This window comes from Leucoraja erinacea, chromosome 22, assembly GCF_028641065.1.
Source record: "Leucoraja erinacea ecotype New England chromosome 22, Leri_hhj_1, whole genome shotgun sequence".
NCBI lineage: Eukaryota > Metazoa > Chordata > Chondrichthyes > Rajiformes > Rajidae > Leucoraja > Leucoraja erinaceus.
In genome coordinates, this window is record NC_073398.1 from 14,320,565 (window position 1) to 14,333,748 (window position 13,184).

The 13,184-nt window shown below is 41.0% G+C and overlaps 1 protein-coding gene across 1 annotated transcript in view; it reads left to right on the forward strand.

Annotated features, from left to right (window-relative positions):
• Window positions 1-13,184, forward strand: part of LOC129708048 (apoptotic protease-activating factor 1-like) — a 63,319-nt gene that overhangs the window by 26,636 nt on the left and 23,499 nt on the right. The window contains exons 3-4 of the mRNA XM_055653591.1: window positions 4,356-4,481; window positions 7,654-7,797. Of these exons, the coding sequence (XP_055509566.1) occupies window positions 4,356-4,481; window positions 7,654-7,797 (270 nt within the window). The remainder of the gene's footprint in view (window positions 1-4,355; window positions 4,482-7,653; window positions 7,798-13,184) is intronic.

Genomic DNA, 13,184 nt, shown 5'->3' on the forward strand with positions numbered 1-13,184 from the left:
TCATTAGATCTGTGCCAACGCATAGTAGAGCTATACGATCAATCCAATTGCTCGTCCCCGCACCATCATACTTTCCTTATACTCTAGCAGCCTATTCGCTTTCCCAATGCAGCAGCACCTCTTTTCTTATTTTGCCACCAATCTAGACTAAGGATAGTTTGAAGTAGCCAATTAATCTGATGTGAGTGGAAACTGAATTGAGTTCAGTTTCTCGGATGTGAGAGACAGGGCTATTAATTGCAAGTGCGAAAGTTGGCATTGATGGAACAATTTATTTAGCATGACCTTTTTCAAAGGATGAACCCTTTGATCACCTCCAAATCCTTGTACCAAGCCACTTGTGTTTCTGCCATTAGTGATTACTGTTTAGTTGTCTTACCCTTGCAATGATTTATTAATTACGATGCCTCAAGACAAATATGCCTTTCTCTTACCGATTGACAGATCTGTGTCTACTTGTGAAGATTTTTCTGAAGCCTTGTGAAGGCTATTTATATATTTATTGGAGCCAAGTGTCGAACAACAAGAAAAATCTGTTCTGCATTGTTTAGTTTAATGAGGGAAATCATTATAAAATGTTTGAGGTTATGTTGCACGATCAATACCTTTTTTTCGGCAACTTCAAAAATGCTGCATTCATTGAACATAGAGCGATCCATGTATCCTACTCTTTTTCATTCACTTTTTTTTTGGGGGGGGAGGGGGGGGGGTGATGCCCATCATCAGCAAGCCTAGAATGTATTGCCCATCCTTTATTACCTTTTAAAAGGTGTTGGTGAGTTGTCGTCCTGAACTGCCAGTCCTGTTGAAACTCCCACATTTTTTTGGTCAGGGAGCTGCCAGAAGTAAGACCAGGGTGACAATGTAGGACCAATAATATATGTACGATGGTGTACAACCTGAAGGGGAACCTGCAGGTGGTGATTTCTTCAAGTTCTTACTCGTGTTCGCACATTCGAGCAGAATTAGGCCATTCAGCCCATCAAATCTACTCCTCCATTCAATCATGGCTGACCTATCTTTCCATCTCAACCTTATTCACTGCCTTCTCCCCACAACCCCTGACACCCTTACTAAATAAGAATCTGTCAATCTCCATCTTAAAAATATCTATTGACTTGGACTCCACAGAAGGGCCGGTCTTAAGGCAATTGGACCGATTGCTCCCAATTGGGCCCCGTGCCTAAGGGGACCCCCGCACTAGCGTAATCTACTCTCGGCTCGGGTAGATCTACCCCGGGTGGAGGGGGGGAAAAAGGGTTAGACGGGGAGGGGGGGGTGTGAGGGGGAATGGAGAATGGAGAGAGGGGAAGGTTGGTCGTTCCCTCACGGTCCCGGGGCAACGCTGCCACCCCTCCAGTCACCGTGCTTCGCACACCAGCCCCAGCTCCACCCCTCCACCCCTCTCTCTCCCCGGGGAGACGCGGTGAACAATACACGGAGGGCCGGGCCGGGGGTTGGAGCAACGTTTACAAACCTCGGCCTCAACTCACACCCGTCCACCCGGACCCCGGTATCCGCTCCCGCCGCCGGCCCTCTCCCTCCCTTCTCTCCTTTCCCTTGCCTTCCCTCCCTTCCCTTCTTCCCTCCCTCCCTTCTCTCTTTTCCCTCCCTCCTTCCCTCCCTCCCTCCCTCCCTTCTTCCTCTCTCTCTCTCTCTCTTTTCCCTTTCCCTCCCTCCCTCCCTTCTTTCTCTCCTTCCTCTCTTTCTTTTCCCTTCTCTCCTTCCCTCCGTTCCTCTCCTCCTTCCCTTCTTCCCTCCCTCTCTTCTCTCCTTCCCTCCCTCCTTTCTCTCTTTTCCCTTCTCTTCTTCCCTCCCTCCCTTCTTTCTCTCCCCCTCTCTCTCTTTTCCCTTCTCTCCGTCCCTCCCTCCCTTCTTTCTCTCCTTCCCTCCCTCCCTTCTTTCTCTACTTCCCTCACTCCCTTCTCTCCTTCCTCCCTTCCCTCCCTTCTCTCCTTCCCTCACACACACACACACACACCTGTTTTTTCGCCAATTATTATTGGTTTTCCAGGATCTAGTTAATTAAATTTTTTTTTTTTCATTTCACAGTCATTAAATCGAGTGGTATTGTAACTATGTATTTTTATGAGGTGATCTACACATTTTGTTTGTTACTTGTAGGCTTACATGTAGGCAATTTTATATTAATATGTAGTTTAGATCTGTTTGGTCCATTAACTCACAGGCACTGTTTAAGCGCACATTTTTATTACTTTCCATTCTACCATAGAGATATAAAGTCCATAATAGACTTTATTTTTATTTCTATGATTCTGCAGACATTGGCTGGGAACCTGGGGCTCACCAAAATTGTTCCCAATTGGGCCCCGCACCTCCTAAGGCTGGCCCTGCCTCACAGCCTTCTGTGGCAATTGATTCCTACTCACTTTATCATTCTTGCCGTGGAAGCTGCATATTTGTGAGATGTTGGTTATACTTGGGAAGTAAAAGGTGCAAGCTGGCGTTAGAGAGATTGAATGAGTGGTGTGGGTGGGGTGCTAATTACACAGGCTACTTCGCTCTGGAAGATGTTGAGTGTCTTAAATGTGTTTGGAGCTGTTCTGATCCAAGCAAGGGGTGGGGGTACATTCATTATTTCTTCAATGAATAACATTTATATCCAACCTCAATATGCTGCTTACTTCACAAATATGGAAAATTAATTTTTATATTCACTCTCAGGAAGACTTTAGAGGATCCACTATGGAGGAAGACATATTATCTTTGTTTTGAATTGCTCAAGTACATTGTTCATCTCTAATATACAAATTTGAAGTCTGTAAGAGCCGTGACAGAGTACAGGACGAACATAATTTCCTTATATTTGATATTGAAGGGATGTGGATTTAAGGATCAGAGGAGAGCTGAGGAGAAATGCTTTCACCGAATAAACAATGGCAGCCTAGAACTCAAGTCCTGGAAGAACGATGGATGAAAAATCCTCATCACATTTGAAAGTTGAGCACATGAAAAGCTCCAACATCCACTAAGAGTTGGAAAATAGGAGCAATCCAAATAGCACAATTTGTAGCTGGATAATGCCCACATCCCACGTCCAGTGAATTCTTTTCATGAATTCGTATTTCCTCTTCTTTAACCTCTATCATTTATAACTTGTTTTAACTGAGATGATCAATGGAGTTTTTCTTGCTGCATTCTTTTATGGGTCAGAAAATGAACTTTGGAAGCTACAAAGTCACAACATTTTGTCGTAAAAACAGTCAACGAAGAATATAGCATTGCATCAATTTGCTTAAAATATATTAGAACTATTACAAGAGTCAGCAGTTGTACAGAGAGGGTTGTTATAGTTAAAAAAAAATATGCAAAATTATTGCAATCTATATCTTCAATGTGCATCAGAAATTCAAACTATTATTGGCTGTTGAAGAATTGGAGTTAAACATATTCAGGCTACATATGTTAATACAACTTTCATTGTACAAATTCCAAATGAATAAGATTCATTTTAAAATCCATCAAAAACCATTACTGATGTGGAATATGCCACGTCTTGATTATCTTTCTTTTAATTTTGTTGTGACAAAACTTGTTGATGTGGGCATGGAAACAGATCCTGGATCCTAGAACACTTTCTGTCTTCAGTAAGATGTTATCTCATCTGCACACTGTCTTTAACTAATATCTCTTTCTATTCTTCTTTTACGAAAATCTGCCAATCTCAGTTCTAAAGTTAAGAATTTGCATAACATCGTTTGTATTCTTAATGTTAAATCTTAGAATGGCAGATTTATGCATATCTCATACTTTAATCCTCAAAGTCCTGGCTAAAATTTACAGGCTTTGGCTCTAGTTTAAGCTTGCTCACACTGAATATCAATGTTCTGGTGTTACCCTTTTGGTTTCCCTTAGTATCTCTCTTTAGCTTTTTGTAATCAACTCAGAAATGATAAAACGCATCTTTATATTTTATTGTCGGCAATGCAGCCGATGATTAAAAAATGATCTAACTGTGCATGAGGTATTGTTCGCATAGATAATTTTTACTATTCCATTGTGTTGAGGTGTGAAGTAGAAAATCTACATCTTACACTTCACAACAGAATACATGCTTGGCAACTGCACAATGGCACCGTGATGTTATCTGTTGTGATCTGCCCATGCTTTACAGCAACACAAAGGTGCCACTGGAACCTTGTGGAGAGTTAGTCATTCTCAGCTCTAGAATTTAATTCCTCCCTCTCACACACTCCCTCTCTCTTTTTTAATTTTTCACAAAATGCAGAAAGTATTATTTGAATCAATCTGGGAAATATATTTTCTGTATTTGTTTGTACTTTTTTTTAACGATTGCATTACCTAACTATTAATCATATGACCTTTATTTTAAGATTTGGAGTCTGAGGGACAACGTGCCTCCTATTGTTCTGGCTGGCCACAATGCCTGTGTTCGGAGCTGCAGATTTACTTGGGATAACGAATACTTGGCAACCGGAGATGACAATGGTGAAATCAGGGTAACCATCACTTAACTCAAAATGTACCAGTATCTTTTTATTTGGTTGCTAAGTTTACTTTGTTAAATTAAATTGTTATATTTAAGGAAATGAGATTGTTTCCCGAAGTTGTTGGCCGAGCACTACACTTGATAAATGCTGCACAGATACTGTATATGAGTAAAGATGAACTTATTCAGGTCGGCAACACAAAACTGCAAAGCCTATAACACTGACTTGCATTTATTGTGTACTTCTAATCAATAAAACTTCCCAATGCACTCTACAGGGAAGTAAATGAAACAATATTTAATAAGTAACAATATTTGATGCAGGAAAATGTTCCTGATGTTGGGTGAGTCCAGAACCAGGGGTCACAGTTTAAGAATAAGGAGGAGGCCATTTAGGACTGCGATGCGGAAAAACTTTTTCATCCAGAGCATTGTGAATCTGTGGAATCCTCTGCCACAGAAGGCAGTGGAGGCCAATTCACTGGCCGTATTCAAGAGAGTTGGATATAGCTTTTAGGGCTAACAGAATCAAGGGAGATGGGGAGAAAGCAGGAACGGGGTACTGATTCTGGATGATACTCCTGCTGGCTTAAAGGGCCGAATGGCCTACTCCTGCACCTATTTTCGATGTTACTAGGTAAGAGTCGAGAGTGTTTAATTGGCATATACACAGGGAACGGAGCCCTGAAATTCTTACTTGCTGCAGCTTTACTAGCACAACACAGCAAAAAAAAAAACAATGATCAATAATGCATTAACTTATCAATTGTACTTGGTAACCAGACCATAACAATGTATGCCAAAGTATGTAGTGCAACCTACAGCTAATCCAAAGTTCTTTGCTGAAGTAAATACTGACATTCGGAGCTATTCGGATAATTCTTTGACTTTAGAAGTAGCTTTCATGGAACTCTTTGAAAGGGGAAGAAGAGATAGAAAGCTGAGGGTTGGAGCTGTAATTCTACTAAGGACAGTTGAAAGAATAGATTGCTTTGTGGAGAGATTAAAATTGTGGATGTGCAAGAGGTTGAAACTGGAATAACTCAAATTCTTTGCAGATTTATAAGGCTGTGGGAGGTTACTGGGAAGAGACAAACCAATAAAAGGGATATAAAAACAAGCATGAGATTTTTACATTTGAGACCTGGTTTAATTGGAATTCAGTTTATGCCACCAAGAACAGGGGTAATAGATGAACAGATGAGTTAGGACACTTTCAGCAGTGTTACAGTGTTTTAAATGTACCTAAGTTTCTAGAGGGATAAAACGGTGTGTGGACATCGCCAAGGCAGAGCCAAAGCTGAAGTTTCAGCTGCAGGTAAGTGGGAGACCGGGAGAAAATAGTAGGAGATTGGGGAAGGTGATCATCTTGCTCGACATGAGGTCGCATATGCTGTAATCAGGAGCAAAAATCAAACTGCTGGAGGAACTCAGCAAGTCAGGCAACATCTCCGGAAGCAAAGGTATGGTTGGCATTTCAGTTAATACTCTGCATCAGGACAGTTTATATTTATCAATCATATAACGTTATTTACAACTTTGCTGATACAGGATCTTGTCCCGAAACATCAACTATCCATTTACCTCCACAGATGCTACTTGGCATTCTGAGTTCCTCCAGAAGATTGTTTTTTTCATCTTTATGGCGATGCAGATGTAGGGTGGAGCAGCCTAGTCTGTGATCTGATGGTACACTCAGTGTGGGAGCAGTCCTATTGACTGGGGGTGGGTAGGATATTGGCTTGGGTAAGCCATTTGGAACAGGGATTAAACATATTGGTTTTCCATTTGTTGTCAAATTATGTTTATCAGTATCTTTTACTCGATATCTGGCAGACATTGTGACTATTTAGGGGAAATGGACAGGTTGAACTAGGTGGTGGTTTTGGTGAGCTGAATGTCATCAATGGCCATCAGCTCTTTCCATATGATGCTGATTAGGAAGGAGCTGCGTGTAAATGAGAAATAAGAGGTGGCAATGGAGGAAACTTGAAGTATACCAGGTGTGGAAGTGTGAAGAGAAGCACTGCAAATAATTATTTGACAATGACTGAATGATCAAATATGCAAAAATGAAAAGTATTTTTGTTAGATAATTTGATGCAATGTAATAGACTGGTCAAGAAGAGCAAGGACAATTAATTCCCATTTGTTGGTCACATAACATTTATGGGATGTTATGTTACAGTGTGCAAGACATTGGTGAAGCTGCATTTGGAGTTTTGCATTCACTTTTGGTCGCCCACCTATTGGAAGGATGTTGTTAAGAAGGAAAGAGCGAAGATAAGATGTACAAGGACAAGATGCAAGGACTTGAGAGCCTGAGCTGTAGGGAGAGGAGCGCAGGCTGGGACTTCATTCCATTATCTCGAGTAGGGGAATCAAGAATCAGGGAACATAGATTTAAAGTGAGAGGGGAAAAGTGTAATAAGAATCTGAGGGGCAACTTTTTCACCCAGACGATGGTGATTATGTGGAATGAACTACCAAAGGAGGTAAGTATTGTAACATTTAAGACATTTGGACAGGTACGTGGATAGGAGAGGTTTAGGGGGATATATGGGACAAATGGGAGCCTGTGGGACTAGTGTAGATGGGGCATCTTTGTCAGCATGGGCAATTCGATAGCCTTCTTGATGTTGTTATGGGAAGAGACTTGATTGATTAATTTCAAGTTTCAGGAATGATTGGCATGAATTTGGGAGAACTGAATGTTGTAACAAAAGGATGAATAACTTCATATAGATTGGTCTTATAATTTCTTGGCATTAATACCTGGTCGGCATTAATTCACAAAAAGACCCTCTCCAGCAGTCATTGATTTTTATTAATTTAATCAATGTTGGGTCACTTTCGAAGTCTGTGGACGAAAAATGTTGCCAGTAATTCCATGCATCTCTCACAGGAATGACCAGTGGCCACAATTATCTAACGCATCTGTCCCCTACTTCACCATCCTGGTCCCCTAATAACCCGTTCCACTCCATCCTCTAGCTTCCTGTACAACTAAATGTTTGACGTGCTTTCAAAGCATAACACACTCATTCCAAACATATACAATGAAAGTGCAGTGAGGTTAGTATGCAAAGTAGGTTAGCTCAGTTACTCTTGGGGCTCGGTCTCGATTGATGGAAGACCCACAGTTGGTTATTATTTTAAAAGGTTTATTTTTCTTTGAATAGATCTGGAGGGTGAAAGATTGTTCTCTACTTCATATTTGTCCGAAAGATGTGGAGATCAAGGATTCCAAACATGGAGGCTGGGTGACAGATCTTTGCTTCTCTCCCAACAGCAAGATTTTGGTCTCCACTGGAGGTTACATAAAGGTAAGCGCAAATAAATAGCCACTGTTTTAAGAATTTTTAGATGCTTCAAAGCATCTCAAACGATCTTTAGAAGCAAAGACATCCTGATTAGCAGATGGTAAATTCTGAGGTAAGTTTAATATTTGGTTTCAATGGTACAAAACTGAGAACTCTACTTTTTTAATTACTTAAATGTGTTTTATTGTTGTTCATAAATCTGTTGACCTTTCTCTTTATAAATCTTAATAATGTGATGATTTTTCAACATCACAAATCCTGCCAATAATCTCTGGCAGCTTGTTAATGGTACCTCTAAAGACCAGTGGTCACGTATGAAATTACTTGCTCCATTAATCCCTAAGCACATTTATCAATGCAGTCCAGGCCTTTGGCTGCACCAGTATCACCAGTCGATTTAAACCTTAATCACATCTTTCTTTTATACATTTTAATTTAGTTCTGATGGAAAAGTTCCAATTAATGTGAAGGAAATTTACAGAAACTGCTGATAAATGCTCACATTCATACAATTAGAAGTAAGCAGTAACAAATCAAAATACTCTTAAAGAATTGAAGGAGAAAAGGGAATCAAAAATAATTTAGTCTTGAAGTGTCTGTCAAAACTAAACTGATGAATTACGATTTTCCTTTTGGAAAAAACATTTTACTAGAATTTTGAGGTTGCACTTCAGAAAGTGTGTGTGTGTGTGTTATATATATATATATATATATGTGTGTGTGTATCAATCAATCAAAGACTTTATTGTCATTCAAAAATACACCACCAAATGCAAGTCTGAACGAAATTTCATTGCATCTGGCCTACCGTGCAACATAAAATAACAAAAGGATAAAATAGATAATAGAGGCGGTACATTATATGGAATTCAAGAGTCTGATGGTTCGGGGGAAGAAGCTGTTGCAAAACCTGGTCGTTCTGCTTATACTGCGATACCTTTTGCCCGAGGGCAGCAGAGTGAACAGTCCATGATGGACATGTGTGGCGTCATTTATAATGCTGTTGGCCTTGGTCAAGCAATGTTTACACGCAATGTCCCGGATTGAAGGAAGAGAAGTCCCGATGATTTTTTCAGCCGTCCTCACCACTCTCTGCACGGACTACCTGTTGGAGACTTTGCAGTCCCCAAACCAGACAGAGATGCAGCTGGTCAAAATGCTCTCTATGGTGCCCCTGTAGAAAGTGGTGAGGACGGGATGGGGGAGGTGAGCTCTTCTCATCCGGCGCAGAAAGTGCAAACGCTGCTGCGCTCTCTTAACTAATGATGTGATGTATTTTGACCAGGTCAGACTGTTCGTGATCTGCACCCCCAGGAACTTAGTGCTACTGATCAACTCCACATCGCTGTCATTAATGTGGAGTGGTGTGTGACTGTGCCGGTTTCTCCTGAAGTCAACGATGACCTCCTTTGTTTTGTCAACATTCAGGATCAGATTGATCGTGTTGCACCAGTCCACCAGTTGTTTCACCTCCTCCCTGTAAGCCAGTTCATTGTCGTCCCGGATAAGGCCCACCACTGTTGTGTCATCTGCTTACTTCATGATGTGGTTTGTACTAAACCTGGCACAACAGTCGTGGGTCATCAGGGTAAACAGCAGTGGACTCAGGACGCAGCCCTGAGGGGAACCGGTGCTCAGAGAGATGATATTGTTTCATATATATGTATGCACACATATATATATGTGTGTGTGTGTGTGTATATGTATATATATATATGTATATATGTGTGTGTGTGTGTGTGTGTATGTATATATATATATATATATATGTATATATTAATATTACCAAAACTCTCATCTTGTTTGTTTGTGTGTGAGTTTTGGAAACTCCGCCTAAACGGTACACGATAGTGCCCACCTTATTCACCATTGTGCTGGGATGTGCAGTACCATTTCCAAGTTTCGTTCATGTTGATGTTATATTTTACAAGTTATTGACATTTAAAACTTAAAATAAATTAAAACAGCGCCCCCACTTGCCGGCCCCACTGCAGTAGCCACGTAGCGGTGGGTCCAGGAGAGGAGAGGGGGAGTTGGGGAGTGGTGGAATGTTGCGTTGGGGGAAACGGGACCCAACGGGTGTTCCGGCCGTCTAGTAGTTAATCAAAACCTAAAATTTGGATTCTGTTCATTCCGTCTAAATCACTCTCTCTCTCTCTCACACACACGCACGCACGCACGTGACATTTAGATAGAATTAACAGAATATATAAAAAGGTAATTGTGAATGGCTCTAGTTCATGTAACCTATCCCTGTGGTATCCTACTAGTCACTGCCCAGTCCCTATTTATGCATGCTCTTTGTTCCCTGTCTTTCCAACCAGTTCTTTAATCATGTCAATACATTACTCTTGATCCCATATGCTTTAAGTTTGCACATTAATCTGTTAATGGGAACCTTGACAAAAGCCTTCCGAAAGCCTTAGATTCATTAATTGGTTCTCCCCATCCATAAATGTGAGGTTATCCACTTTGGTAGCAAAAACAGGAAGGCAAATTACTATCTAAATGGCGTCGTTTGGAAAAGGGGAAGTACAACAGGATCTGGGGGTCCTTGTTCATCAGTCTATGAAAGAAAACATGCAGGTACAGCAGGCAGTGAAGAAAGCGAATGGCATGTTGGCCTTTATAACAAGAGGAATCGAATATAGGAGCAAAGAGGTATTTCTGCAGTTGTACAGAGCCCTAGTGACCACACCTGGAGTATTGTGTGCAGTTTTGGTCCCCTAATTTTAGGAAGGACATTCTTGCTATTGAGGGAGTGCAGCGTAGGTTTACAAGGTTAATTCCCGGGATGGCGGGACTGTCATATGCTGAGAGAATGGAGCAACTCCAACTCTGAAGTTTAGAAGGATGAGAGGATATCTCATTGAGACATACAAGATTGTTAAGGGTTTGGACACGCTAGAGGCAGGAAACATGTTTCCGATGTTGGGGGAGTCCAGAACCAGGGGCCACAGTTTAAGAATAAGGAGTAAGCCATTTAGAACGGAGATGAGGAAACACTTTTTTTCACAGAGAGTGGTCTGTGGAATTCTCTGCCTCAGTGGAGGCAGGTTCTCTGGATGCTTTCAAGAGAGAGCTAGATAGGGCTCTTAAAAATAGCGGAGTCAGGTGCTATGGAGAAGGCAGGAACGGGGTACTGATTCGGGATGATCAGCCATGATCACAATGAATGGCGGTGCTGGCTCGAAGAGCCGAATAGCCTACTCCTGCACCTATTGTCCACTCTATTGGTTATATTCTAGAATATTTTCAGTAAATTTGTCAAGCACGATTTCCTTATCATAACTTCCTGCCCACTTTAGCTAAAATGTTCTCGCTATTTAACAAATATTCTTCTATTACATCTTTAATAATACACTTACATTTTTCTCTACGTGCAATGAACCAATACCAGTCTATAATTGTGTAAGAAGGAACTGCAGATGCTGGTTTAAACCGAAGATAGACACAAAAAACTGTAGAAACGTCACCCATTCCTTCTCTCGAGAGGCTGCCTGTCCCACTGAGTTACATCAGCTACTTGTGAAGGAAGAAAGGTCTTGACACGAAACGTCACGCATTCCTTCTCTCCAGAGATGCTGCCTGTCCTGCTGAGTTACTCCAGCTTTTTGTGTTTATCACCAGTCTCTAATTCCTTGTTTCTTTGTTCTCCTTTTTTTTGTGTAGTGGGGTTACCTTAGCAACCTTCCAATCTGTGGGAACCATAACAGAATGCAAAGAACGTTGCAAAATAACCATCCACTATTTCTGGAGCCATTTCCTTTAGTTTGCAGGAATGCATTTTGCATTCTGGGGATTTGGTGCCTTTTTATCCCGTTAATTTCTCTAACCCTATTTCCTTATTAATGTGGATCTTCTTTAGCTCTTCTCTTTCAGTAGATGCTACATTTCCAACCATTCCTGGAAGGTTCACCTTTGTAAAGACAAAAAACAGAGTTTTCATCCATATAGTCCAAATTGTTTACAATCCTCAGGTCCGCTGCTTTTCTGGGCCTTTTCAGATACTATCCCAAATTTCCCTTGTTAACCATAGTTGAGCCATTCTTCCTGTTTAGTTTATGTGTCAAACAGGAATGTGCTATTATGGTTCATCCTTGCATCCTTTAATGATTGCAATTGCCAATTCACTGCCAACCCTACAAGTAACATGCTCCAACCTATCTTGGCCAACTCTTGCCTCGACCCATTGAATAAAAATAGCTGCAGTGTTATCACTTTTGTTATAATATATTTATCTCAAAATACCTCACTTTGAATTATTCATGTCATCAGAAACTTCATTCTCGGGGCATAATTCTTTACAAAGCAAACACTTTGACTTTAATACACAATTGGAAGCATATTTTCACCAAATGCAAATGTGTCAGATTTTCAGCATTTTCTTTGGCAGAGCTACTTCCATAATACCTGAAATTCACATAATTTCAAGCAATTTTCATTTATTGCATGGAAGTGCTATAAACAATGCAACCTGTGAGGAAGCTGGTTAATAGACAACAATTTTTGGATTTCCACATAAATGTCATGTCATTAAGCACCAGTAGTTCTGCATTCTTACTGGTGCGTTATTACGGCTATTGTTTTTAGTGTCACAAACAGCCAACGTCCACAAACTACAAACCCCCCAATTTTAGGAAGGACATAATTGCACTCAAGAGGTGCAGAGGGGCGTTACCACGAGGTTGCCAAGTGTGGACAGTTTTTGATTATGAGGAGAGACAGGATAATATAGTTTTAATTTCCTTGGAGAGCTGAAGGCTGAGGGGGGAGAGGGGAAAATAAAATCCTGAAAGAACGTAGAGAGGGTAGAATAAACATTTCCCCTAGCTGAAGTGTATCAGTTTAGGGTAAGTGTGAGAGGTTTAGAGGATAGCTGGGGTTTTTTTTACCCAGAGGATAGTTGGAGTCTGGAATGTACTACCTCAGTATGTGGTAGAGGCAGCCACTCTGACAACTGTAAAAAGTATCTACATGAGCACTTCAATTGCCACAGCAAAGAAGACTACAGATTGAGTTCTGGCAAATGGAATCAGTATGGGTGGGGACTTGGTGGTAGGAATGGATGTGATGGGCTGAAGGGCCAGTTTCTGTACTCTCTGACTCTTTGATTATTTCCATTGTTATTTTATTTTTTCATTACATCTCAACCGAAGAAAACACATTCACATTTCTGTATCTTCCTCCAGCCTATAACCCACCAAACCCTCGCCCTCCCTCCCTATTCCGTTTCTGTCCATTATTACTGTTACTTTGTTTTGGACTCTTATGGGTCACACCTATTCTGGTTCACCATTGATGGCCTTTCTTTTTTATAATCAAACTTCCTTCTTGACCCCAATCTTTGATCCCCTCTCTTTCTCCTTGACATGTTCTACTTTGTCTAC